Source organism: Mastomys coucha, unplaced genomic scaffold, assembly GCF_008632895.1.
Source record: "Mastomys coucha isolate ucsf_1 unplaced genomic scaffold, UCSF_Mcou_1 pScaffold20, whole genome shotgun sequence".
NCBI lineage: Eukaryota > Metazoa > Chordata > Mammalia > Rodentia > Muridae > Mastomys > Mastomys coucha.
This window is the reverse complement of record NW_022196903.1, coordinates 44,132,506-44,159,786: the sequence shown is the minus strand read 5'-3', so window position 1 is coordinate 44,159,786 and position 27,281 is coordinate 44,132,506. Positions and strand designations below refer to the sequence as shown.

The window sequence follows — 27,281 nt, the reverse complement described above, 5'->3', positions numbered from 1 at the left end:
GTTGTTTACTACAAGAGTGCTCGCCATCAGACTGGCGGGGGGCGGCGGCCAGCGCCATCTTTGAGATGTGGTGCTTCGCATTTCTCCACAGGGAAGGGGCGGTGGGTGGGCACGGGGTGGAGGGGGAGATAGTTACATTTTTAATAACTATAGAATCTATGGTAAAGGCAACAGTTACATTCTTAACATTTACCATTTGTGTCATCATCCCCTGTCCCCACCACACACACATTTATCAGTCATGGTACAAGCTTATTGGTCTCCAAGGAAAACAATGAACTTTAGACCATGAATTGAAACAAGCAGGAAAACATGAGAAGTCAATAATCTTTATTATCTCCTCTTAACTACTTAGTTCTCTGTTATATATTAACTGCACAGAACACTGGGTCTTATTGCAACGTCTTCACGTGCACACATGATTGTCTTGATCCCATTACCCAGGCTCAGTCACTCCCCTCCCGGGTTCACAGTCACTCCCTTCCAGGACTCACATCACTCCCCTCCCAGGTTCTCTTCCTCTTCCCAGATAGTCCTTCTGCTTTCCTGTCTCTCTTTCTAGAGTCCACCTGAGAATCTACATATTTGTCTTTGAGTCTGACTTAGTTCACTTAAAATGATAATTTCTTGTTCTATCCATTTTTCTACAAATGACATTTAATTCTTCTTAAACAGAATTGTGTGGCATTAAAAAAAGAAAGTGTGGTTCTCTTACTCATTCCTTCACCGATAGGCACCCGGCTGAGTCCATATCAACCATTGTGAATAGCGTTGTGACATACATTGCTATGCAGGTATCTTGTATTGTACAGTACTGACTCTTTGGGTATGAACTCAGGTATACTATAGCTGACTCAAATGCTATTTCTATTTTTAATTCCTTGAGAAGCCTCCAAACAGATTTCCAGATTTGCATCCCCACCAACAGAGTATCTCATCTCGTCCTCAACAGCACTTGTTGTCCTTGGTTGTCTTGATGGGCGCCCATTCTATGAAAAACTCGCAGTCTTAAGGGAGCTTTGGTCTGTGCTTCTCTCATGGTGTTGAGCATCTTGTCGTTTGTTCTTCTTGGCAGGTTGGCAGGTTTGGCTCATTTGCCCATGTACTGACTAGAATATTTACCTTTCTGTATTTTTCTACCTACATGACATAATGGCTGGAAGCACCAGTTTGAGATCTTCCTTCTTTGCTGATACATACATCTGGTGTCATAAGTTTCCCTGTAAATACTACTATAGCTACAACCCGAGAATATTGTTTTTATGTTTTTTAAGCACCTTTTTTTTGCAAATGGCTAAATATTAAATGAAAGATTGAATACAAGTAATGAAGTTATGAAAGGATATAAAGCTAGTTTTTCTAGTTCCAACTCAGTTATGAGTTTTTTGGTAGAGGGTGTATAAAAATATATTTGAGAGTGGCAGTGTAATATCCAGTGTGAAGTGCCACAGCTTCAGTTTTGAATGGCTACTTCAACCATTTAGAAGTTCAATGAGTTGTATAGTCTTTGGGTCTAGCTAATTTTGCTGTGTAGTGCTTTTTGACTTGTAGCTTTTTAATAGTAAAGTTGTAAGACAATTTTTAAATACACCAAATTCTGGACTACAACCAGATCTGTGGGTACAGCTCTCCAGCATCTGAATATACAGTGTATAAAAACATCACACAACAAGTTACCTTGGTAAATATCTGCCTCATAAGGATTCTCGGGGGATATGAGGATCCTTTCTGAAAGGATCTGGGCTCTCCCTTTCTCCTAGAACCAAGCCTGAACTTTCTTGGAACTGGTAAATAGGTAAGAAACTGTGTGGTGGTGAGTTGTTTGGATGGTTGATTTGGATTTTTGTTTTTTCTTTATTCATTACCATGACTTGTGTGAGCCTTCTGTTTGCCAGTTATCACAGCTTGGGGGTTCGCTTGGCTGTATTATATTTGTTGTGTTAGAAAGACAAGAGATGAGGCAAGAGTAGTCCTACACCTCAAGTATCTTAACTGTCTTTCTGTCCTGCCCTTTGGTTCATGAATTTAAATTTAATCAGACTCATGCCTTGCTGCCCAATCAGTTATATTAAGCCTCTCACAGTTAAATCCCACAATGTGACACTCCACCATCAATATGTTCTATCAAAAGTCCAAGATAATGGCAGTGACTTCCACTAATTCTAACCTGTATTGGTCCGACACTCTGTGTTCTGTTTTCAGAACATTCTCAGCCATTGCATGTCTTAAGACCTTAACAGTGAGTATCATCCAGGGCTTCCTAGGGAAAATTCAGATTATAACTTCTCCAGGGTTTTTTTCCCCTCCCAGCATAATATTTTTATTATTTAGAAATTTCACACAATGTATGTACCACCAATCACATTTGATTCCTAGGCCTTCCAGGTCTCTCTACCCTCTGAAGTGGAAACGTAAAGGACACAGGTGTCAGAAGCCATCAGCTGCGAAGAGCTACACTTTAGCATCCTTAGCACAATTTTTAAGTACTCTCTTCAATGGCTTCCTGTCCAGACTGTTTCACGTGGGGAAGAGAGGAAAGTATCATAGAAGTCTGCAGTGTCTCTCATTCTCAACTGTGAGTCTGCAGTCATCACTACCACTGCAAAAAAGCATCCCTGTCCATAACCAGCAGCAGCATAGACAGTGGACACCCCAGTGGCAGCATGGACCACTGGCATCCACATGGCCTCTGATTGTAGCGCAGGCCACACACGCCAACATGGCCTCCGGTAGCAACGTGGACCATGGAGGTCTTTCGAGGAGGTCCAATTTACAAAATGAACCTTTCTTCCTCTTGGACATCCTGCCACTGCCTAGAGCCAGGGCGATCGTGCGGCTAGGCATCACACTCAGAAGCAGAGCCTGCCTGAGCTCCAGGCTGCTGCACACCACCCTGTGGACAGTACTAGATAACAGCATGCCCCTTTGTCAGCCAGGGCTGCACTCCCATACCTGTCACCACCACAGCCCCTCAGTTCCGGCATCTTTCCTGTCTCTCCTTGCATATTTATTCATTGAGGTGGCACTGCAAACAGCAGTGTGTCATACAGTATTTTTTTTTTTTTTTTTGCACAAACAGCTTTACATGCAAATACTTATTGCAACTAGTTATTGGTCTGATTCAAGGTTTCTGGTTTCTGAAGCACCATAAATACTGGCTTATTGCTAAGACTCCTCCCCAGAGGCGGGGTGACTATGTGGGTGGATGGTACGGCTGGGGCATCATACTGGAAAAGGTCTCAGAAACTCAGGGAGAGGAGAATGTTAAAAACTGGAGAAGCGGGCTGGAGAGATGGCTCAGTGGTTAAGAGCACTGACTGCTCTTCCAGAGGTCCAGAGTTCAAATCCCAGCAACCACATGGTGGCTCACAACCATCCATAATAAGATCTAAAGCCCTCTTCTGGTGTGTCTGGAGACAGCTACATATAATAATAAATCTTTGGGCTGGAGCGAGCAGAGGTCCTGAGTTCAATTCCCAGCAACCACAAGATGGCTCACAACCATCTATACAACTACCCTGTAACCACATACATAAAATAAATCTTTAAAAAAAAAAAAAAAAAAACTGGAGAAGCAGCACCATGGCAGCAGACAAAGAACAGGTAGGTCATTGCTAAATAGGGCCAGTCCTCAGCCAGCTGGGAGGTGAGGGCCAGCAGGTCTGTAGAAGCATGGAGCCACTGCTAGAGCCCTCGCTGGTTGCCCTACTAAGGGGAGGAGGGCATGGAACTTAGGCACTGCCCAGGCCTGAAAGCACAATTGTCATATCAGGTGAGCCAGCTGGATGACTGTCAGTAAGGGTACAGAGGAATGCAGCGCCACCCAGCCACATGGTCACCCTGACTCTGGGCAACAATAGGATATTCAAGACAAGTCTTGCTACTTTGAATGAAAAACACTGAGCCTGTGTATTTCTCTAAAACCTTTAATAATATCCTTAATTGTTTTTTAGGTAGGCTAGAAAAGTTAAATTATGATAAACTAAAAATATTTACTGTACTTTTGGGCTTTGAATCACATGAAAATAACATAAAACTTGCTAAAAGAGAGAAAGCCTGCATATGGTGAGGAAAGAGTGCTGTGACTTCAAAGCTTGGGCTACACAGCAGGCCATCTTAAAAAGGCACATAAAGTGCTTTAAGTCATGAACTCTGACAGTTTCAATAAGCTAAGCAAAATTCAAAAGGGCATATTTACACGATAAGAAAGTACATAGATTGAGAGAAAATAAACTTAAATAAATAGAAGATGCATCTGGATGGTGGCTCGATCTGTTCAACAGAATTCAAGAAGGCTTTGTGCTTGGCAGCGGTGGCGCTTTTCCTTTCTGCTTAGCAGCCTTTTCCAGTTTTATCTGTAAATGTAAAACATTTATTGATAAATTTTTTTAATTATCCTAAATAAAAGTTGAACATCCCTTGTTAGTCATGCCTTATTTAACATAGCCACAAGAGTTATTAACTGCTAAGCACTAAATCCAAAATCTGATCACAAATGAGGAATGCCTGAATGCCTTTAAATGATTGACTGGCTTTAGCTCTCAGGAGAAGTTTAATGAAAGAATATATAAATGAATATTGCCTTGGGTAGAGATGAACTTGAACTGTCCCTGATGCATTCCTCAATGCTTACAATCCTAACGTACACCCAGCCTGTGTCCATTCCCTGCAGCTACAGAATGCACCTAATTCAGCAGGACCCTCTGTGGAACACCAACACCCATAAGGCTGAGTTCCTGGGACTCAAAATTGGGGAGCCCCAGTAGCAGCTGCCTAAAAAATGAGACACATGAGCCTTTGCATGACAGTAAGGATTCCCAGTAACACAGCGCACTATTTCTTCATCACTGTCCCTCAGGACAACTTCCAGGCACAGTGTCAGTGTCTCAAACTTTCAAGGGGATGAACAAAAAAATAAAGGGCCCCAAAGTAGAAACGGGGCCTCTAAGCTTAAATGAAGAAGTAATATCAAGAAACCATGGGGAGATGGGGCAGGGGTAAATATGATCAAAACACATTATACACACTATGAAATCCTCAAAGGATAATATATATATTATGAATTTAATATATATATGTATTCCATATATGTATATATTCTTAAAAAGAAACCAGCAAAAAAGTCAGGAGGAAGTTGTAGCTCAGTGGCAGAGCACTTGCCCAGCAATACCTAGACTTAGGGATGCTTTCAAAGGAGGAATGAGAAAGGACAGGAGGGGAGGAGAGCAGGGGGCAGAGAAGAGGAGGGAGGGAGAGAAACAAGGTTGAACATAGAATTCTCTGGGCAGAAGAAAGAACTGTTTTACATACTAGAGAGTAATTGAAGGGCTTCCCTCACTCAAGGACTTTAGCTAGAACTGTTAGATCTGAACTTCCTGGTGCTTGCCTCTAGCAGAACCAGAGAATTAGCATAGGAATACCAAATTAGCCCCAGTGGGGAGGGCACCATTGCTCTTCTGCCCACTTTACACCTGGATACTGATCTTACTGACCTTGATGTGACTGTCACCTGCCTATGTGACTCTTGTCATCTGCCCTGCTTTCTGTATAACATATAAGCCTGCTTTTCACTTTGTGTGGGGACTCAGGCTGGAACTCGCTGGGACGCACTCTCTGACTAGAACCAGAACTTAGGTGGACTAAGGACTAGGACTTAGATTCATGCAGTCTGCAGACCCCCAGGCCCAGAGCGCTTGGGCCGAGAGGATGCAGCACCAGTCCAGAGGAGATAGCTGCTGCTTTAGACCCAGTGTGTTTCAGGTGGCCTCAAATGTACCTCAACTGCTGAGCTGCTAGATTTATCATTTCTCTTTTGCAATCACTGTAAAAGTCTGATGCCATTTTTAAGAAATACATTCAGATCCTGTACTTCATGTGTCGTCTCTGCCATCATTTCTTTGCCTACGCCTCGTCCACCTGACTAGGACCCCGTTTCTCCCATGAGTTGAGGGAGGCCCAGATAGGCCAGCTTGCGGCAGTCTGGCCAGTTTTTTGTTTTGTCTTGTTTTGTTTGTTTTGTTTTGTTTCTGTACAAAGTCATAGGTTTCATCATGGTGTTTGTATGTGTACTTTTTGTTTATCCTCTTCCCCATCCCTGTCTCCCCTCCTACTGGCCCGTTCTCTCCCTAGTATCCCCCCTCTGCTCTTATGTCACCTACATGCATTCTGTCTCTGGTTCTCTTATTTTAAATGAAAGAACATTTGGAGCCTACCTCTTTCTTTTATCAAACACCTAAGACAGCTTTTCATTTGTTTTGTTTTGTTTTGTTTTTTAAAACACAATATAGATACTGCTCGGGATTATTCTAGAAGTATCAATAAAATGAAATATATAGAGAAATATACCTAGTAAGCACTCAGCAAGGTAGGTGTGGTTGTTTGAATGAAAGTCCTCCAGTAAGTCTTGGGCATTTGAATACTTGGTCACCCATTGGTGGCTTTTTGGGGAAGATTAGGAAGTGTGGCCTTGGTTGTGGAAGTGTGTCACTGGGGATGGGCTTTAAGGTTTCAAAAGCTTCACACCGTTTTGAGATATCTCTCTCTGCTGCCTGCTTGCAGTCTGTGGTGTACGCCCTCAGCTTTTCTTACCACAATGCATTCATACTCCCACAATGGCCACTCTCCCTCCAGAACCGTAAGCCTGATTAAATACTTTCTTTTAAATTGCTTTGGTCATGGTGTCCTATCACAGCAATAAAAAAGCAATTAATACACTAGGAATGGGGGCTTAAACCTGTAATTCCAGTACCTAGGAGATGGAGACAGGAGGATTGGATGTTCAAAGTCAGGCTTGAGCTACCTAATAAATACCTTATTATCCCAACCCCCAACAAACAACAACAAAACCAATCAATCTCTAGATTAGTACTCAACAAATGCTAGACCCTTTTTCCATCTCATTTAACTTCTTAGAAATATGAGAAGGGGAAAAACAAAAACAAAACAAAGTATGCCAAACAACAGCACAAGGGCAAAGCAGCCTGTGTTCATCTGAAATAGTATTAAACAAGGTCAAGCAAAGTGATACACACTGAGCTTCCAACACGCTAGAGTGAGGCAAGATAATGGGAAGTTCAAAGTTCTAGCATGTAGCAAGATGATGCTCAAAATATAAATAGATAAATTAAACCTAAGAAAGAAAAAACTTTAAAGATAAAGTAGCACTTACCAAATATCCATTTGGTGAGCTAAGGGCCAGGCCATCTCCTTCCAAGACCTTGCCCTGGTTTTTCAAATGTCCCTTTGGACATTTGATGTATGGTACTAGTTTCCTTAATAAAATTCTCCTTTCTTGAGGAAAGAGATCAAGCCCTATCAGGGCAGAATAAAAAACATAACCTGATATATAAAGTAAATACCTCTCCAATAATCTCTGAAAGAAGAAAATAACCACGTAAGCACAAAGGCTTTCAACTGCCAAAGCCAGCGTCCATTGACCATTAAGATTGCCCACACCAAATGTTCCAAATGATTAGCAGAGGCCAGAGGCAATACATAGCCTGGCTCTTGAACAAAGCCCTGAAACACCAAGACAGCTTCCTAATTGTCCTTTTTGTTCAGTTGTTTTGGAGCAAGGGACAAGTACTCACAACATGCATGGGCCATGCCAGCTCAAGGGTGAAGTGGAAACTTCTAGTTCTTTGGAAACTTAGTTATGTCAAATGATGTTTTGCTGGGGCACACATGTGAAAGGATGTCTTGCTAAAGCAAACATGCAAGCATGTAAGAGACTGTTTTCCTGAAGCAGACACAGGTGAAAGGATGTTTGGATATAGCAAACACTTGAAAGGACCCTTGATGAAGGAGGATAAATCTGACCCCACAGACAGTGGGAGATGAGCACTGAACTGCAGTCTGGTTTGTTCCACCTCACTATTCTTTGCTAACAACATGAATGTATTGGTTCATCTTATATAGCATTCTTGAGCTCGACTTGTGATAACGCTGCCATTGAGAGAGACTCACCCAAGAACTGCTTGTGAGGTTTCTACAGCAGCTTTTAGCTTCTGTGGCCTGCAGTTGGCAAGCCTGGTGGCTTCTTCAGGACTGAACTACAGCTGCCTGGTGTCCGCTTGCTGAAAGGACTGGACTGAAGCTGCTGGTTCATGCCTGGTGTCTGCCTGCCTAGACAACTGGTCTGTAGCTGCAGAGTCATATTTGGTGTTTTCTATGGAAATGAACTGCTGCCAAAGAAAATCAAGCTCGCCCACAAAGAACTCTTTCTGAACAGGTCTACTTCCCCCATGTCCTAATAACTTTTCTCTTCCACTACCTCTGCTAGAGAAGAGGTTGAACTCTTATGAAAAGTAAGTTGCAAAAAATTTATGCCTACACAAGGGAGAGCATTTCAGTGTGGTCTTCTTAGTTTTATACTCCATTAACCATACTGCGGAGAGTTTAAAAACTGTCTCAGAAAACAATTAACCATATGGGCTAGAAAGTTATAAATTGGGGCTGGCAAGATGGCTCAGCGGGTAAGAGCACTGACTGCTCTTCCGAAGGTCCTGAGTTCGGATCCCAGCAACCACATGGTGGCCCACAACCACCCATAATGAGATCGGACGCCCGGGCCTGGAGCAAGCAGGGTTGGAGCATGCAGGCAAACATTCATATACATGGTTATTGTGGTTCATAAACGTAAAATAAAAATAAATCTTTTAAAAAAAGTTATAAATTGCAACTCATAAATTCATTAATATAGGTCTATTTATAATAAGTAACCTGATGGAGTTCATAACTTATGAACTCCATCACTATCTGTCAGCAAACAAATAGCACTGACATGCTTTCATCACTATCCAGGCCCACGGGGAGGGACAGAAGGAGCTTTAGAACCCAGAAACACTAAAATTAACCTGTAAGCATGTGTTCCAAGAATGAAGACTAGAGTGAATTATAAGTCCTGCTCCTAACGGTGCTACAAAAACAGCCTTTTAACTCCAACTCATCTGTAAGGTCCTTTGGCTCGGTCTTTTTCTTTGTTACAACTTCCAAGTGTCCATATCCTTGCCAAACTCACACTTTGAAACTTAGTCACCTGTGATACCAGGGGCTGTGAACTTTCAGTGGTAGGCCAGTTATGTGGACAACTGTAGGCATAATGTTATTGTGCTCCGTGTAAAGATTATCCTTGTATTATTCAAATGCTGATTTTTGTGCCCCCTTATCTGGTTGCAATCCTTAGAATCTCCTGTCCCAATGTTGTAGAAACATTGCTCCCCACTTACACCCTGATTGGTCAATAAAGCTAGCTGATCAGCCAATGACTGAGCAAAGGAGAGAATAGGGCTGGACTTCCTCCCAGACAGAGGAGGGGGGATGGGAGGAGGAGGGAGAGGAAGAGAGAGAGGAGAGTCTCCATGGGGAAAGAGTCCAAAAGAAACCATGAGAAAACACCTAGAGCCCAGAGAGCCAGATCAGTACTAAAATGCAAGTATTGTTGGGATTCTGCCCAGGAAGTAGCCAGACTAGAGGATTAAGATGAAGTAGTACTGCTCAGTTGCTGAGCCCTTAAAGATTGCTAACTACTTATCATAGTCCAGTCTCAAACATTTGGAAGCTTGAGGGAAAGGGCAACACACTTTATAAAAATAACACTAACATTTTGACATCCACTGTCAGGCATAGAATCCAAATTTAGACAAAAATAACAACAACAACAAAAGCACACATATGGAAAGTCAAGAGCAAAGAACCCTCAGGAGTGCAGTTGGTGTCCATGAAGAAGATGCCAGAAAGCTGCTTTCCCTCATTCACTGCCACGCAGAAAGAAGGCACCAACTGTGGACCAGAAGGCAGCCCTCAAATCTGCAAGCATCTTGACTTAAGACTTCCTGGCCTCAAAAAACGGCAAGTTTCTATTACTTATGGTATTTTGTTAAAGCCACCCAAACAGAGATATCCTTAAGACGAAGTTCTCCAAAAGAACTGCAGTGGTGGAAAGGATTTATGTCTTTGCTGTCCAAGTGGGACCTACAACACACACGTGATCACTGAGCACCTGAGCCTCCCTCAGGTAGTATAACTAAGGGACAGTTTTTCATTTTTCATTTTATTTAAATTTAGACTTATTCAAACACATATGGTAAATGATTACAGCACAGTTTCCATCACTACAAAATGTTCTGCCACTTCTCTCTGGCCTAAACCATGTCCGGGATGGCCCCTCTCAACTTCAGGACCCTCCCCCTGGACTTTAAAATTCCTCCTGGGGGAAGCTGAGACAATCTTGTCTTTTGGTTCACTGCCTCTGCTCTTGCAGCGAGAATTTATTTAATGTTATACTTCCACCTCCTCAGTTACTTGGGAGCTTCGAGAGGCACCACAGAGGCACCACAGAAGGACGACAATAAGGGGGAGAGCCTTGCTGTGTGCAGTATTTAGCTAATTGTGTGGACTGCTGAGGTGCAGTGCGGAGGAGCAATACCCACATAAAATGTTATCACTTCCATCCACTTCTTTGTCCATACATGGAAGTAACAGGCCTTGGAGCCTGGTAAGATCTGGATTTGCAGTGAGACCAAGTGGGAGACCACCAGGCCCTATCCACCTAGAGACCAAGCTACAAATGAGGCCAGCCCTTAACACTGGAGACACATGCAGCAAGCATTTCTCTCCCTCGCTCCCCTTCTCTTCTCTCTTACCATTCAAATCCTCTCTGCTAGTCATTCTGTAGCTGCTGCAAACCATGACCACCCTAGTGAGCTACAGATTATTAGAGGGTATTCCTCCTATGCACCCCTACACGCATCAACCAGCCTCTCCATAGCCTTACCCTTGCCACTTACATATTTCAATTGTTTTAAGCCATGTATAAAAAATTCAAGATAGGCATAACCTACAAATATGCAGGTGGTTGATGTTTATTTATGTATTTAATCAATATTGATGAGTTTCATGAATCAGCTGGTATATTAGTTCTATTTGTTCGTTACTCCTTTTTCTGTGTGAATTGTTCTAAGGAAGCTTCAAAGCCTTATACCATCTGTGAGTTAAACCTTTACAGATCACTTTCAATGATGTTCCACATACAAGAGCTAATCCTTCCGTGATGTCTGTGTTTTAGGTAAAGCCTCATGCAAGTAGATTGCTGCAAACACTTACCCTTTCCTGGTATTGTCTTTCAAAGTATGCCATATCATCCTCTTCAGGTTTCCTTAAGGATGAAATCTGAGTGCCTGGACCTACTAACATGAGAAAAAAATTCTCAGTCATGTATTTATAACATTTCATGCCCCCCAAAAGGAGATGGAGAGGAGACAGAATTCCTTTATAACAAGTAATAACAGCTTATTATTCAAACCAGAAATGGCCTAAATGCTCCAAATATTGAACTCTTTCTTGGCAAAAATCCCATCTCAAAACAAAAGTAATTTCCAGTGGCAAACATTCTCCAAATAGTCAACTGGCTCCTATTAATGACACCACACAGCTATGCCACATGAGTAACCCAGAGCCAGGCAAAGCTTACACCCAATCCAAGTCATTGAGAGGTTGCAGCAGGAAGAGTTAAAACTGAAGGCCAGCCTGGGCTACCTATATAGTGAGTTCCAGACTAGCCTAAGCTATAGACTAAAATACTGTCTCAAAAAGTAGCAAAGGACAACAGGAGACTTGATGGGTAAAGTGCTTGCCCCCAACCTAACAAGCTGAGTTCATCCCCCAGAAACCACGTATTGGCAGGAAAGCACCAACTTCAGCAAGCAGTCCTCTGACCGCCACATACACACCTACCAACCTCCCTCTCCACCACACACACACACACACACAGCAAGCAGTCCTCTGACTGCTACATACACACCTACCAACCTCCCTCTCCATCAGACACACACACACACACACACACACACACACACACGCAGAGCAAGTAGTTCTCTGACCGCTACATACACACCTACCAATCTCCCTCTCCACCACACACACACAGCAAGCAGTCCTCTGACTGCTACATACACATCTACCAAGCTCCCTCTCCACCAGACACACACACACACACACACACACACACACACAGCAAGTAGTCCTCTGACCGCTACATACACACCTACCAACCTCCCTCTCCGCCACACACACACACACACACACATACACACAGCAAGTAGTCCTCTGACCTCCACATACACACCTACCAATCCTCCACCCCACCACACACACATATACACACATATACATACATACACATACACACACACACACACACACACATACACACACACACACACACACATACACATACAAATACATACACAGCAAGTAGTCCTTGGAGTTTCACATGCACACTTACTAACCGCCCCCACACACAGTAAGTGGTCCTCTGACTTCCAAATGCACACCCACCCCCCCAACACACAAATACACAATTTTCCAACTATTTTTAGGCTGTAACTAGAAATTCATAATACACTTTTTGAGATGATACATAGCATTGTGCACCATTGAGGCTTTCTCTTGGCAATGATAGAAATGATACTAACTGCTTTGGAAAGTTCCAGAAGGAGAGAGGGGGTTTCGGGAAAGGGTCTTCATCTATCACACTCCACTTTACATTTTAAGATCAGGTCTGTTATGAAACCCAGAACCCTGGTATTGGGATAGACTTGCACCCCATTGCAACATTCCCTCCTAATTGAAGCACTGTCTGGAGGAGGGAGGGAGAGGCTCACAGTTTCAGAGGAAAGCACTAAGTAAACAAAAGGTCACCAGTAGAGGGGACTAAACAGTTGCTCAGGAGAGAGAGGCCCGCCAAACCCTGGGAAGAGATCCTGGCTGGCCTGTGCAGCTGCCTGCAAGCTGCATGGGGAACTCCTGGGTGCAGCTCTTCACTGAGGCGGGGCCTTTCTGTTAATGCAGCTACTTTTGAGTTATCCCTGCTCCTCGCCCATGTTCCTGTTGGCAACCTCAATAAAAACCCATTGGTTCGCTACATTGGACTCTGGTGACATCCTTACTGCGGTCTGTTGTCTGGGAAGCAAATCAAGCTCTATGCTGTTGCTTCACTGAGAACTACTTCTTCTACCTTCATTGCTGCCTGCTAGCGGCTGTGGAGAAGAAGTAGATGGCGCTTGCATGGCTCTTAGGAATGGATGGTCCGTGGCTGAAACTGGAGCATCCAAGATGTCAGCGGAGGGCGCACCTGGAAACAGGAAATGTGGAAAATGGAAATCAAAGATCTGTTTATAAAGATACGAACAACTCATCATTTGTACTGTGAAGTAAATCAGAATATCAGCAGAATTTTTAAAAACACTGCATTGTTAGCTGGCCAAAGTAGCACATGCCTATAATCTATACCCTCGAGAAGTAAGACCCCCAACTCAAACAAAACACCAAACATAAATCAGGAAACAAGTAAACAGGAGGCTTTATTTTAAATTATTTTTATTTTATGTGGACAGGTGTTTTGCCTGCGTATATGTCTGTGTACCATGTGTGTGCCTGGTGCTCAGTGTTAGATCCTCTGGAAATGGAGTTACAGACACTCGTAAGCTGCCACATGGGTTCTGGGACTCAAAACCAGGTACTTGGCAAGAGCAACAAATGCGCTCAACCACTCAGTCATCTCTCCAGCCCAAGGAATTTTTATTTTAAAATTTTATCTTTCATCCAAGGGGGGGAAATCACTTTAAAAAAGAATTTTTGTATTTCTCAGAAACTTTCCAGGAAGAAAAATATGAGATAGTAATGTAACTATATCAGGGAAAAAGTACCAAGCCTTAATATAGTTATGAAACACTACAAAAAAGCATTCGGTATGAGGTGAACTGAATGTCTTACCCACTCCTCACTAGAAAACCAGTGAGCTGCTCAGGGTCTGTCAAGGGGACACCAACTAGAGTCATCTGAGAAGAGAGAACGTCAACTGAGGACCTGCCTGTATCAGACTGTCCTGCAGGCATATCTATAGGGTACTAACCTAATTAGAAATGGTTGATGGGGTCAGCCCACCGCAGGTGACATCACCTCTGGGCAAGAGGTCCTCTTTGGTTATTTATTCAGAGTGTTTGTTTTGTTGTGTTGTGTTGTTTTGTTAGACAGAGTCTCTCAATGTAGTCCTGGCTGTCCTGGAACTGACTAGGTAAATCGCCCCTGTCTCCGCCTCCCTGGTACTGGAACTACAGGCATGCATCCTTCCCCTGGAGGACCTGGGCTGTGTGATGTAGAGCAAGCTATGGGAAGCCACCAGTAAGCAGGGTTCTTCCATGGTCTCTGCTTCAGTTTCTGACTCCAGCTTCCTGCTATGGCCTCCCACAGGAATGGATTATCACCTGTACGTCTCTCCTCAGTTGCTGCATGGGCCTCCAGTGTTAAGGGCTGGCCTCATTTGTATTCAGTTACTACATGGACAGGGCCTGGTAGTCTCCCATTTGGTCTCTCACTGAAAATCCAGATTTTACCACGCTGCAAGGCCTGTCACTTCCCACACTGAATCTTCCAGTGTTTAGGACCCACCTTCATCTATATTCTAAGATCACCTGACTTAGACAACATAGTAGGCCCATCATCTCAGGGCTCAGCTGTCTGCCATGCCCTCCTAAGAGCTGTATGGACTGCTCCAAGACCACACAGAAATCAAGTTCCAGGCAGAGAGCACCACTGTCTAGAACCCTACAATGCTCAAAGCCCCACCACCCCGGGTTCTCTTTCAACAGGACAGAAATTTCTGGATCTTCTCTTCTCATTTAACTTTGCTTACCACCCTACTTTCTCATGGTTTTTGCTAGCTTGAATAAGAATAGCCCACAGACTCATATATACAAATACCTCCCCCCATCCCACCCCCACAGTGGGTAGAACTGTTTGGGAAGGATTAAGAGGTGTGGCCTTGTTGGAAGAGGTTTGGCACTGGGGTTGGACTTTGAGGTTTCAAAAGCCCACAGCATCCCCAGTTAGCTCTCTACCTTCTGGCTGTGGCTCAAGATGTGAGATTTCAGGTATTCTTACAGCCATGCCTTTACTCCCAACCAGAGATTCCAACCATCTGGAACCATAAGCCCAGATTAAACGCTTTCTTTTATAAGTTGCCCAGGGAATGGTGCTTTATCTCACCAATAGAAAAGTTTAAAAGGGGGGGTGGGTGCGGAAAATGAAAAGTTTCTTTCTGTACATTGCAGCAACTTGAGGGACAAATATTAGAAAGGCCAAGATGGCAGTTTGCCATCACCATTCAGAACAGTGATAAAACCACTGAAAGGATTAGGAAGATCTAGATAAAAGAGAGGCAAAAATATCACTATTTGCAAACTACACTGAAAAATCTACCTAAAACTCCCAAAACTGAGGTCCTATGTGATAGAAAGAGAAATTACTCCAAAAAGTTGTCCTCTGGATTCCACATGTGCTCTCATACATATACACATGTGTGCCTACACATACATAAACATGCACAATAAATAAATGTAATTTTTTTAAAAATGTAAAGATTAAATAGAAATAATAAGAATTTTATGGGCCCTCTAGAAAAATAATTTCAAATTTTCACTTGTTTTAAAGAAGGGTACAAATAAATGAAGACAAAATATAAATGATCAGTTCTCTCTATGTTAATCTGCATAGTTAATGTACTACTAAGTAAAATACTGCAATGTTTTTATAACAAAAAATTAGACCAAATTTCTGAAAAAAAAATTTAAAAATAAGTCAGGAATATTCTGAGGTAGTAAAAGTAAATCATAAGTGAATTCACTTGCTTACTTTGTGCCTGCCTACAATATGAAAATAATATGGTAGCTACACAGAAACAGACAAGAATGAGGCAGACCACAGAGTTTAGAACAATCTCTGGGTTGCACCCAGTCCAACTAGCTGATGAACTAGAGCAGTGGTTCTCTACCTCCCTGATGCTGCCACACTTTAATATTGTTCTTCACACTGTGGTGACCCCCAACCATAAAATCATTTCATTGCTACTTCATAACAGCAATTTTGCTACTGCTATGAATGGTAATGGAAATATCCAATATTCAGGATATCTGATATGCGACTCCGGTGGGGTTGCAACCCACAGCTTGAGAACCACAGAACAAGAGCAAGCTGTGCAATGTCTCTATTCCTCATCTGTAAAAACAAATGACGGTTTAAGTCACAGACTTGCTATCAGGAATGAGTGAGGTCATATGAAGTGCTTGGAACCACCCTGAGCACCAGAAAGTTCCAACCCTCATCATCACTTGGGTACGTGTTTGGGTTTTCTGAAGCTGTTACCTAAGCTGAGCCTAAGAAAATCATGTACAGCAGGAGGTGGTGGTGGTGGTGCCTTTAATCTCAGCACTTGGGAGGCAGAGGCAAATGGGTTTCTGTGAGTTTGAGACCAGACTGGTCTACAAAGTAAGTTCTAGGACAGCCAAAATAGTACACAGAGAAACCCTCTCTCATAAAATAAAAACAAAATATCATCTACAGTCAATCTAGAGAATAGAAAAATTTGCCTATGTGATCTAACAAACTAGTTATATAATTATGTAAAAGAGGAAATATGTTAAAGTATCATGATTTTAACAGATGAAGACAAACAGGAAGAATGTTAAATTCAAAGCATACCCTGATACAATAATAAATAAAGCATGTGTGCTACTGGCTCTTCCAAGGACCCAAGCTCTATTCCCAGCTCCCATGCCAGGTGCCTCACAACTGCCTGTAACTGCTGTGCCAGGGACCTGACACCCTCTCCTGCCCCACAGGCACCCTAACACACAAATACAAGCAGAAACACAGACATGTAAGTAAGAATAAAATAACACTTTTAATGTTAAAATAAAATGGTTAATGGCATATTGGAGAAAATATCTGCAAAGTAAATAAAAGTATTAGTACACATAGCATTTAAGGACTTGATATAGGTCAATGAGAAAAGATGAAAAAGGGAAGGAAAAGGAAAAATGGTGGGGGGATGGGGAGAAAGCAGGAGCATTACATTACACTAACAAGCTGCACACAATAAAGTAACAAGTAATTCTGTCCTATCAGACAAAAGTGTCCATCAGCTCCTCCCACCAACAGGGATGGGGGACTCTGGGTAAGTATTGCCACAGAATAATCTTTCCTCTTGAGTTCTGTCAGTTTTCTATAACTTCATGTTATATAGTGCAACAAAGTTTTTAAAATAAAAACCAAGTAAGGGAAATTTTTCTGAAAGAAAATGACTCTGAAATGCTAAGTCAGTGTAAGGTTTTGTTACCGTTGGGATGCCTCGTGCCAAGCTCACACTCCCTCACTTACCAATGCCACTGTCATCTAAGCGCATGTAGCCTTCTGCCAGGGAGCTGAAACCAGTTAAACCTCCCATTGCTGCATAAGGAACATCCCGTCCTACCGGTTTTCCCTGAGCCAGCCTTTCTTGCCGAGTTTCCACCACTGTGTCGTGGGCATATGCGGGCTGGCCACAGGCACAAGTGAAGCAGCTGTGGAAACCTGAGCACTTGGAACCTGAATTAAGACACAAAAGGCAAAATGTTAAGAACAAGCAGTAAGCTGCCCACCCTGGGACAGTTATCTTAGCCAGAGCCAGCTAAGGGTAGGTCCTCTGACCCTGCATCTCTTATCTCCAGCCACTGTTATTCTTACAGATGGTGAAGTAGTTAGGGGGTGAACACTGAAGGAAGGAAAAGGTTTCAATGACCAACTAGGCCCAAAAGACACTGCATTAAAAATTGAAAATGTAGACTCTCTCCCTAAAAGCTACATAAAAGCTGAGCACTGTGGTGAACTACTGTAAGCCAAGAACTCTGGAGACTGAGACAGGAGGATCATAACTCTCAGGCCAGGTCTGTATTCATAGCAAAACCCTGACTCTAAAAGAATAAACAAACAAACAAACAAAACAAAACAAAGGCTGAAGCGATGGCTCAGTAGGTTGAAAGCACATACTGTTCTTACAGAAAACCTGAGTTCAGTTCTCAACACCCATATGGTGGCTCACGACTGTAACTCCAATTTCAGGGGATCTGATGCCCTCTTCTGACCTTTGCCAGCACCATGGTCATGCATATGTGCATAAATGCGATTTGTTAAGCAGCCATAATGGAATAGAGACCAGAATATATAATGTAAAATCTTCACCTGCTCATACCACTTATACCTGTGGATGAGAACCAAAGCCCCTAAGTTTTTATACAACTAATTTCATGCTTGTCAGATGAAACACAGTTACTCTGCTATTGTCAGTAAACTGTTTCTCAGGCTGAGTTCCCTTTGCCACACTGCTTGCAGTAAGAAATGCTTCAGATCTGTTCATGGGTTTGGAACTACTACATGTAGAATTTACTGTCTGAGCACCAACAATCAGAAAATCTGAAATGTTTGTCAGGTTGTTGCATTTTTTTCTCAACTTATAGAATCCCTTTTTTAAGTCTGTAAAGAACTCATTTAGGACTGGGGGTGTGGCTCAGTGGCCTTGCCTAGTATCCATGAGATCTTGGGATCAATGCCCACCCAACATCAGCTGCCACAGCAAAAAAGGGACCAAATTAATAAAACTCATTAAAAACATTCTTATTATTTTTATAGATTTATTTATTTTATTTTTGTGTGTATGCACGATTGTCTAAGTGTATAAATGTGCACAATGTTTGTCCTACAAATGGTTGTAAGGCATCATATGGGTGCTAGAACTGAACCCAGGTCCTCTATAAGAAAAATAATTGTTCTTTAATGCTGAGCCATGCTATACTCCCTGTTAATGAAAACTTCTCACCGGAGCTGGAGAGATGGATCAGTGGTTAAGAGCACTTACTGCTCTTCTATAGAGAACCCAGCACCCACATGGCAGGCAGCTCACAACCATCTATAACTCCAGTTCCAGGGTAACTGACACCTTCTTCTGGCCTCCACATGTACCAAGAACACGTGGTACACAGACATACATGTAGAGAAAATACCCATAGGCATAAAATAAAATTTAAAAACAACAAAAAACAACTTTTGAGCCGGGTAGTAGTGGTTCATGCCTTTAATCCTAGCAAATCAGGAAGCAGGGGCAGGTGGATCTCCATGAGATCAAGGCTAGCCTGGTTTATAGAGCTAGTCCAGGACAGCCAGGGCAACACAAAGGAGCCCTGTCTCTAAAAACCAAAATGAGATAATAATAACAGTAATTAATAATAATAATAATAATAATAATAATAATAATAATCAGGTTATATCTAGTAATTCTTTAAAATGTATTCCTATTACTTAAATTATTTAAATTTCTGAACTTTAAACCTTCCAAGAACTGAGTATCCACCCATTGAATTTTGCTTTTAACTAAATATTGACTTTGTAACTAAATAAACTCATAAAATCCAGTAAGAATTTAATAAAGAACTTAAAGCACTCTGCCACTTCGTATAAGAATGGAACTTACAGGCATTGCATGTGAAGCCAAGAGCAGCGCTGTGCTGGTCAGCAAAGTGTTTGCACCTGCAGCGAATAGGCTGGGTACCATTCAGAGGGACATAGTGGTAAGCCTTGCACCGGCAACCAGACACTCGGCAAGGTAGAGCAATGGGGCGCTGCTGTGGAATTGTTTCAAAGTCGGTTTTGTGCTGTTTGTACCTTTAAAAATAGAAACACACATTTGGATATTGTCAAATATTACAATTTGGTGTCTATTAGATGCATAATTATTTTGATTCTGTTTTTATCTCTTGTTATTTATTGATATTAATATGGTAAAAGTAAACCCCTACATAGACATTTCTATCAGCTTTGGTCACTTCACTTTTTCAGATTTTAATTTTTGGTTATTTAAAAAGTTTTATAACTGTATAAAGAAATATAAGTCCCTTAAAATCCATATCATTGCAGTTCTTTAGCATATCCTCAATAGAAGAAAATGTTCCTTTTATAGGGACTGTGCTGGAAATCAAACCTAAGGCATCATGTTTGCTCCACTACTAAAATATAGGCAGCCACACAGAGCAGCTCTTTATAACAGGTTTCTATTGAGTCGGATGTAGTCACTACACCGCATATGATTTCAGCATTCAGAAAGTAGAGGCAGGAGGATCATGAGTTTGAGGGCAGCCTGGGCTATTCAGCAAGACTCTGTAAAAATATTAAGGTGTGAGGAAAGTGGCAAGTCAGTGAAGGGGTTTGCCACCAAATCTGATGGCCATATTTCAATACCTAAAACCTACATGGTGGGAGGAGTGAACCATTCCCCTTAAGTGGTCCTGTGCACATCCACACTGTGGCAGGGCAGGCCTGTGTCCCCTATGTATCTATCTCATACACACGCACTATGAAATTATATAAAATGATACAGCTTAGTGCTATCACTTGCCTACTGTGTATAAGGCAGTGAGTACCCTAGCACACCAAGAAAGCTAAAGAAGGCCCTGTAAGATTTCTCCGTGGACAAAGGCATTGCTGCCAAGCCTAATGTCCTGAGTTTAATCCTGGGACCCACTGACCTCCAAGCATGCATACACACATAAGTAAATAGATAATGAATGAACAGATAAATGCAAGATTCTTACAAAGAATGGTCTTCATTAAAGTGCATCACTTAAATTTATTTTTATCCTTTGGTATCTAAAACTGAAATAAGTTTAATATAATTTTAATGTAATTTACTTATTTTAAGAAACTCTAAAACTTTCATCCTTTAATTCTAGATTTCATTTTGGAAAATACACTCTTAAAAAATAATTCTACATATAGATTAGTGTTTGATTTAAAAGTGTTAGCAATAGAAAATGCGCTAGCAGAATGTATAAATCCATGACTAGAGAGCCATCTTCACATTTATATTTTAGCAATGAAGCCCTCTGTTTAGATAAAAGCCTTCACAGAATCACAATACTATATATAAAATAGTTAAAAGTTGAATCGGTTAGAGGCCAGGGAAGGACAGGAATTGGAATCCCCATCTGTGTAGCCTGCCTTTCTGCCTGACATACCCCTGAGTCTTGCTCATGGCTTCAAGAACAACAGTGAACACCACTGGACTAGCTGGAACACAGGGCAATTAAAAAACCTGCCTTCAGATTACTAATGGCTACATGCATACACATTTTCTGTGATTCAATCGTGAAAAAAATGTTATATTTTATACATGCACAGAGTATACAACTAAATGAACAAGGCAATGAGGAAATTACACAGATAAAATGAAAGTACAAACAGGCTCTGTAGTCAGTGTCCAACTACCGTTTTGTATAGTCCCCATTTTTTATAAACGGAAAGACACACATTGGATAGGATTTTTATTAAGTGATGAATACTACAGAGTAATGTCTTCATTGTAGTTGGGTTGAATCTTAAGGATTATTTTCAGGATGTACAAATTCCACACAGAAACTGACATTAAATATTCACAAGCGTAGATGATTAGACTACCACAAGTTTTCCCAAGCCCTTCAGTTTTGACAGATATGAACCTGCAGCCATCACCCTGCATTCCTCCCTGGTGTTTTTAGTCAGGGTTTCTAGGTAAGCTGAGATGTACTCTATAGGCATTACTCATCCTAGCAACTGCCTAACAACTCCTGGCAAACTGCAACTCTGTAAACAGCAACTAGACAAAGAGTCTCTCAGAAACAGCCTCAGAAGTCACGGTTGAAACAGGGTGGTTCCCCTTCAATGGATTCCTTAGGCTGAAAAGTTAAACCTGGTCCCTAAAAATAGGTGCTGTGTTCAGTGGTCCTTTTGTACTTTTTGCAAAGCAATTTGCTCATTTTGATAGAAAAAATCGGAAGAAACACAAACAACACACATAATGACTGGCCTCTCAGGTCTAGGTAATGTATTGGACACAACAATTTGAAGTCAAAAGAATTTGCAGCTTTGTTTGTTCAAGGTATGGAGCCAAGTATGGGGGTACATGCACCTGATAGACTAGAAAATCATGAATTTGAGGCTAGTTAGTATTATACAGCAAGTTCCAAGTCAGCCTGAGATAAATAGCAGGACCCTCTCTCTAAGAAATGAACAAACGGAGAATGAGAAACACCCATCCAGCACTCCCCAAGGACGTGAGGAGTGATTTGTAACTCTGAGGAGAAGTGGGTCTACTGTGAATGAGTGGCCTGAGCAGCATGGATCAGTGTGACCACCAAATGTCTCCCTGTCTACTAACAGGGCCAGCAGATGCTGCTTTCCCAAAACTGGAAGACCCCTGGGAAAAAAAAAAGTCCTCAGTTGCCAATGGCAACACAAGAGTAGCTCATGGTGACAGACTCTGTGATAAGTTTAACAGGGTATAAAAGTTTATTATATATTTAAAATCTCTAACATAGTTTTAGTGCACTGTGGGAATGCCAGCATCAAATGTTTCTTAATCATCACACTGTTATCTATAGGAGGAAGACACGGTTTTGCTATAGTTTTAATTTTCTAGCCATCAGAAAATCATGATAAAATGGGTTGGAGGGACGGTGAAGTCAGCAGTTAAGTGCACATACCGTTCTGGCAGAATCTGGGACCCTGTGCCTCTCTTAGGTGGCTCATGGCCATTTGTAACTCCAGCTCCAGGCAGATCTGATGCCTGAGGTATCTGCATTGCACATACCCACTCAGAAACACACACATATACATAATTTTAAAAAGCATTTAAAAAGAAAACGATGCAGTATCTTACCTATGTGTACAAAAACACAATGTCTCTGGGCCAACGAGTTTGCAATCCACTCCTGTTGGTGACCGCCAACTCACAAATAATCTGTTCTGTAAACGCATGGGGAGAACTTTTTTCTTGTATTCTTCATATTCTTCAGGAGTAAAAAGTTTCCCTCCATCATCCTCACCAACAATTCTATAATAAAGACGACAACAACAAGTGTTGCTTTTTTTTTTTTTTTTTTTTTTTTTTTTTTTTTTTTTTTTTTGGTTTTTTGAGACAGGGTTTCTCTGTGTAGCCCTGGCTGTCCTAGAACTCACTCTGTAGACAAGGCTAGCTTCAAACTCCGAAATCTACCTGCCTCTGCCTCCCAAGTGCTGGGATTATAGACGTGCGCCACCACCATCCGGCTACAAGTGTTGCTGTTAATCCCTGAGTATTTTCCAGACCAAAGATTAAATTATTTTTGTATATGTAGCTGAAAAGTGACTTTGACTTGCATTTTGACTTTCAACATAAATACCTAGCCAAATTACAAACAATAACAATAAAATGTTTGCTTCTGATGGAGCTCAGTATGTGTGAACAACTTCTTGAGCCAACGGCCAAAGCAGGAATGCCATTCCCACCATCCCAAGTATCCTTCCCTGAAGCAGGTCCTACCCTCATTCCAGTAGCCTCTCTCTCTACCTGGAAAGAAAGAACAGCACAGAGAAGAACCTAGACAAGTAGGCCTTCCTAAATTCCCTAATCTACTGTCATGCTCTGTTGTCACGCGGTCATATTGTTCCCTGACTGTCCACCACTCAACCAACCCAGGTACCAAGGTACAGGGTTCTCCACTGCCTGCTCTGTCTCTCTCAGCTCCCTGTGTGCAGACCAAGTGTGCAAACCAGCCATCTTCCGACTCCTGCCACCAGGCCAGGCCAGGCCAGGCCATACCATCCCTGCTGGAAGAAACTCTACCCCTCTGGAACCTGAAGCCAAAACAAATCCTTCTTACGTTTCTTTTGACTATAGTATCTTATCACAGCAACAGAAAAGTAAACAGACACTTACCAAGGTTTGACAGTAGAGAATTATTATCACATACTCATCTCAATTTCTCCTGTAATTCTGAAACAAACATCCATTCTTCTCATTAAAAGCTAGAACCTAAGCCAGGTGTGGTGGCTGGACTCCCACAATCCTATCTATAAACACTGAGGCAGGAAGATAAATTGGAGGCCAGCCTGGACTACACACCAAGACCCACCCTATCTCAAGAAAATAAAAATCTTGAGCTTACACTGCTAAAAATTTTGTTTTCATCCTTTAAAAACAGTACCTAAAATTAAAAATATACCAGTGGAGAAGCCAGCATAACTGCTTGCCATACCTGACCTCTGACCTATGGACGGAAGCTGGAAAGTCATGTTATCTCTGAAAACATGCTTTGACTTACACAAGCTCAAATTCATGGTATGTAGTGGGTGACCTGATGTCTCAAGGTTTAATTTCAGGTCCCAAAATTTTATGAAAAAAAAAAAAGTCTGCACTATTTCTATGGGGAAAATTTTGCTTTGCAAGAAGAAAAAAAAACACAATTTAAAAAAAAATAAAAGTTGTTCAAAATGGAGGAAAGTTCTCTTTGAAAATATCTCCCTTTAATTCCTGAAATGTGTTGTTTATAGAATATTTGTGATGTTTTTGTACATAACATGCTTTTTTCTTGTTCTGAAATAGCTTGTTGTAGTAGAAAGCAGAAACCCAATTCATAAGCTAATACGATCAGCAAAGTCTTCTCCCTTGTTGTTTTAAATAAACTTTTAAAACCCTAGAAATACAATAAAAGCCACACACCAAGATTACTCAGCCCCAAAGTCTATACATCTCAGTGGACTTCTACAAAGTTAGAATTCCGAAGCTGTGGAGCTTCCCACTGGACTTTACTCTTAAACAATTTAATATATGTTTATACACTTATCCACCAAGAAAATGAAAGACGCATGACAGAGCTTTCTAATCTCTTTCCTACTTGAGCCTGTAGCCTGCATCCAGTCCCTCCTCTCCCCCAGTGCTTGCCCTTGCTTGCTCTCTCCTTTAAGTACTCTAGACACACAAGTTTTTTATACACTTTTGCCTCCCACCAAAGGCAAGTCAAAAATTAAAGAAAAGTGGAAACATGTTTTGTTTGGCATTTTTACGTGTCTGTTTGCAGAACCCAGGGCCTTGCACTTGCCAGGCGATGGTTCTACCACTGAGCTACAGCCTAGCTCTTAGATTTTCAGCAGGTTCTCACCATGTGGTTTAGACTGATCTTGAACTCACTACCCTCCTAGGCATTTCCTCAGGGATGAAATTACAGGCCTGGCCCCTGACAATAGGAAAGTGTGTTTCTGATAGGGATCACTTTGGGAAGCCTTCCCCATATAACCCTTTTATATCTAGAAGGCCAAGTCCTCATGTTTCTCCAATCTTGTTGACTGTAAAGGACATGGTAAGCTCTCTTAAAGGGACATGTTCCAGAATATTTATGCTTGCAAAAATAATTTTCCGGGCAGGCAAGGTGGCTCAGTGGGTAAGAGCACTGACTCCAGTGAAGGAGTTAGAGAAAGGACCAACGGAGCTGAGGGGTTTGCAGTCCCTTAGGACGAACAACAATATGAACTAACTAGTACCCTCAGAGCTCCCAGAGTCTCAACCACCAACCAAGGACTGCACATGGTGGGACTGATTGTTCTGGCAGTGCGTGTATAGTGGAGGATTGCAAATTCAATCATCAATAGAAGGAGAGGACCTCGGCCCTGTGAAGGTTCTGTGCCCCAGTGTAGGGGAATGCCAGGGCCAATAAGCAGGAGAGGGTGGGGTGGCAGGCATGGGGAGTGGGGAGGCAGCTGGGGTTTGTTTTTGTTTCTTTGTTTTTTAGAGAGGAAACTGGAAAGGGAGAAATTTACATGTAAATAAGGAAAATATCTAATAAAAATTTAAAAAAAGAAAAAAAAAGAGCACTGACTGCTCTTCCGAAGGTCCTGAGTTTGGATCCCAGCAACCACATGGTGGCTCACAACCACCCATAAGGAGATCTGACACCCTCTTCTGGTGTGTCTGAAGACAGCTACAGTGAATTACGCTGGATCGAATGGGGCCAGAGCGAGAGGTCCTGACTTCAATTCCCAGCAGCAGTGATATAGCTCACGGCCATCTGTACAGCTACAGTGTACTCATACACATAAAATAAATCTTTAAAAAAAATAATTTTCCATGAGCCTGTTCCTAGCATTTTCTGGACAAGAGACAAGTCCAAGGAAAAGCCAGAGAGCAAAACTAATGACACCAGCCCTACTCTGAGTAAAAAGGTAAGTAATTGGTGAACCTGACTTGAAGACTGTGTGCTCGCTAGTTTCATGTCAACTTGACCCAAGCTAGAGTCATATAGAAATAGAAAATCTCAATTGAGAAAATGACCCCTACACACACACTAGACTGGCCTGTGGGCAAGCCTGTGGTTGGATCTCTGATTGATGTGGGAGGGCTCAGCTCACTGTAATCGGTGCCACTCCTGGACAGTGTCTACCATCCATGTATAAGCAAAGAGGCTGAGGAAGCCATGAGCAGCAAAGCAATGAGCAGCACCCTCCAGGGGTACTGCATGGCCTGACCCTCCCTGGATCACACACTATATAAGCTATATACTGGAATAAACCCTTTCTACCTCAAGTTGCTTTGATCATAGTGTTTCAATAGAGCAATAGAAACCTAACTAAGCCAGATCAATCAAGCTGTTCCATCTCACGTTTCCTGTTCAGAATCTTCAGAAAGTTCTAAGCACTACCCAAAACTACACTAGTGGAGCAATACGCTGGAAAACCCAACTGCCTAGACAACCCCCGAATGACTTGGGGGAAGCTCTATACATATATGGCCTTTCCTTTGTGCACACACATTCTCCAAGTCCTCTGTAACCCCTATTCTCCCAGTTTTCCAACTGTCAAAAAGAAACATTTCCTAGGCGATGGGAATTTGGAGACAGACGTGTAAGCCTTTGTGCGTCCTGGAGCCAAAGGAGCAAGCAGCTGTGTCCCCTGCTTCCAGAGAGGAGTCTCTCGGAAACTAAGTCCAAAAACCATCTCCCTTGGTTTAGGAGAGCATTCAGCAGTTCACGCCTTATCCATCACTGTATTGATGTACAAACTGGCATCTACTAACTTTTATAGGCCCAATATGTAATTCAATTGTCACTAAGAGAAACAAAAAAAGGATCCATTACAGAAGTAGTTAATCATCCTTTTTGGCAAGGGAGACTCTCAAGTGGTCTCAGAAGAGATTCATTATAGAATAGAACTGTGTGTCAGCAAATTTAATTACAGAGGATGAAATGTGAAATTAATTCAGGCTTCCCGAACAGCCCAGGAACGGACTCCCGGAGCGCTAGTGCGTTCGTCCGCTGGGTCCCAGTTCGTCCCCACGGTGCTCGGACGACAAGAGCTATCCAGCCGTGAACCGGAGCCCGCCCCGCGGAGCAGAGTTAAGGCCTCACCTCCGGTACTCCAGGTACTCGTCCACTGCCTCCGCGCCTCCAGGAGGCAACGTCAGCCGCTCCATGGCCGCGGGAAGCGAAAGGAGCCCTTGCCTCGAGCTCTGAGTTCGCCCTGCAGCTGCCAGGCAGGATCCGCCAGACTTGCGCGAGCGCCAGCCTTGCCGCCAGAAACTGCCCGGCCCCGCCCCCTTAGAGCTGCCCTGGTCCTGGGCCCCGCCCCTCTGT

At 42.4% G+C, this 27,281-nt stretch overlaps 1 protein-coding gene across 2 annotated transcripts; it reads right to left on the bottom strand.

Annotated features, from left to right (window-relative positions):
* Nucleotides 1-3,910: 3,910 nt before the first annotated feature.
* Nucleotides 3,911-27,246, bottom strand: Fam221a (family with sequence similarity 221 member A). Of its 2 annotated transcripts, none has more exons than XM_031381823.1 (7): nt 27,057-27,246; nt 22,559-22,732; nt 19,340-19,530; nt 17,215-17,421; nt 13,016-13,132; nt 11,104-11,183; nt 3,911-4,355 (listed from the first exon to the last, which is right to left on the bottom strand). In XM_031381823.1, the coding sequence occupies exons 1-7, from the start codon at nt 27,119-27,121 to the stop codon at nt 4,287-4,289; spliced, it is 903 nt and encodes a 300-aa protein (XP_031237683.1). In that variant the 5' UTR covers nt 27,122-27,246; the 3' UTR covers nt 3,911-4,286. The 2 variants fall into 2 exon arrangements, with proteins under 2 accessions (XP_031237683.1, XP_031237682.1); XM_031381822.1 differs by having other exon boundaries at nt 11,104-11,186; nt 27,057-27,244.
* Nucleotides 27,247-27,281: the final 35 nt, after the last annotated feature.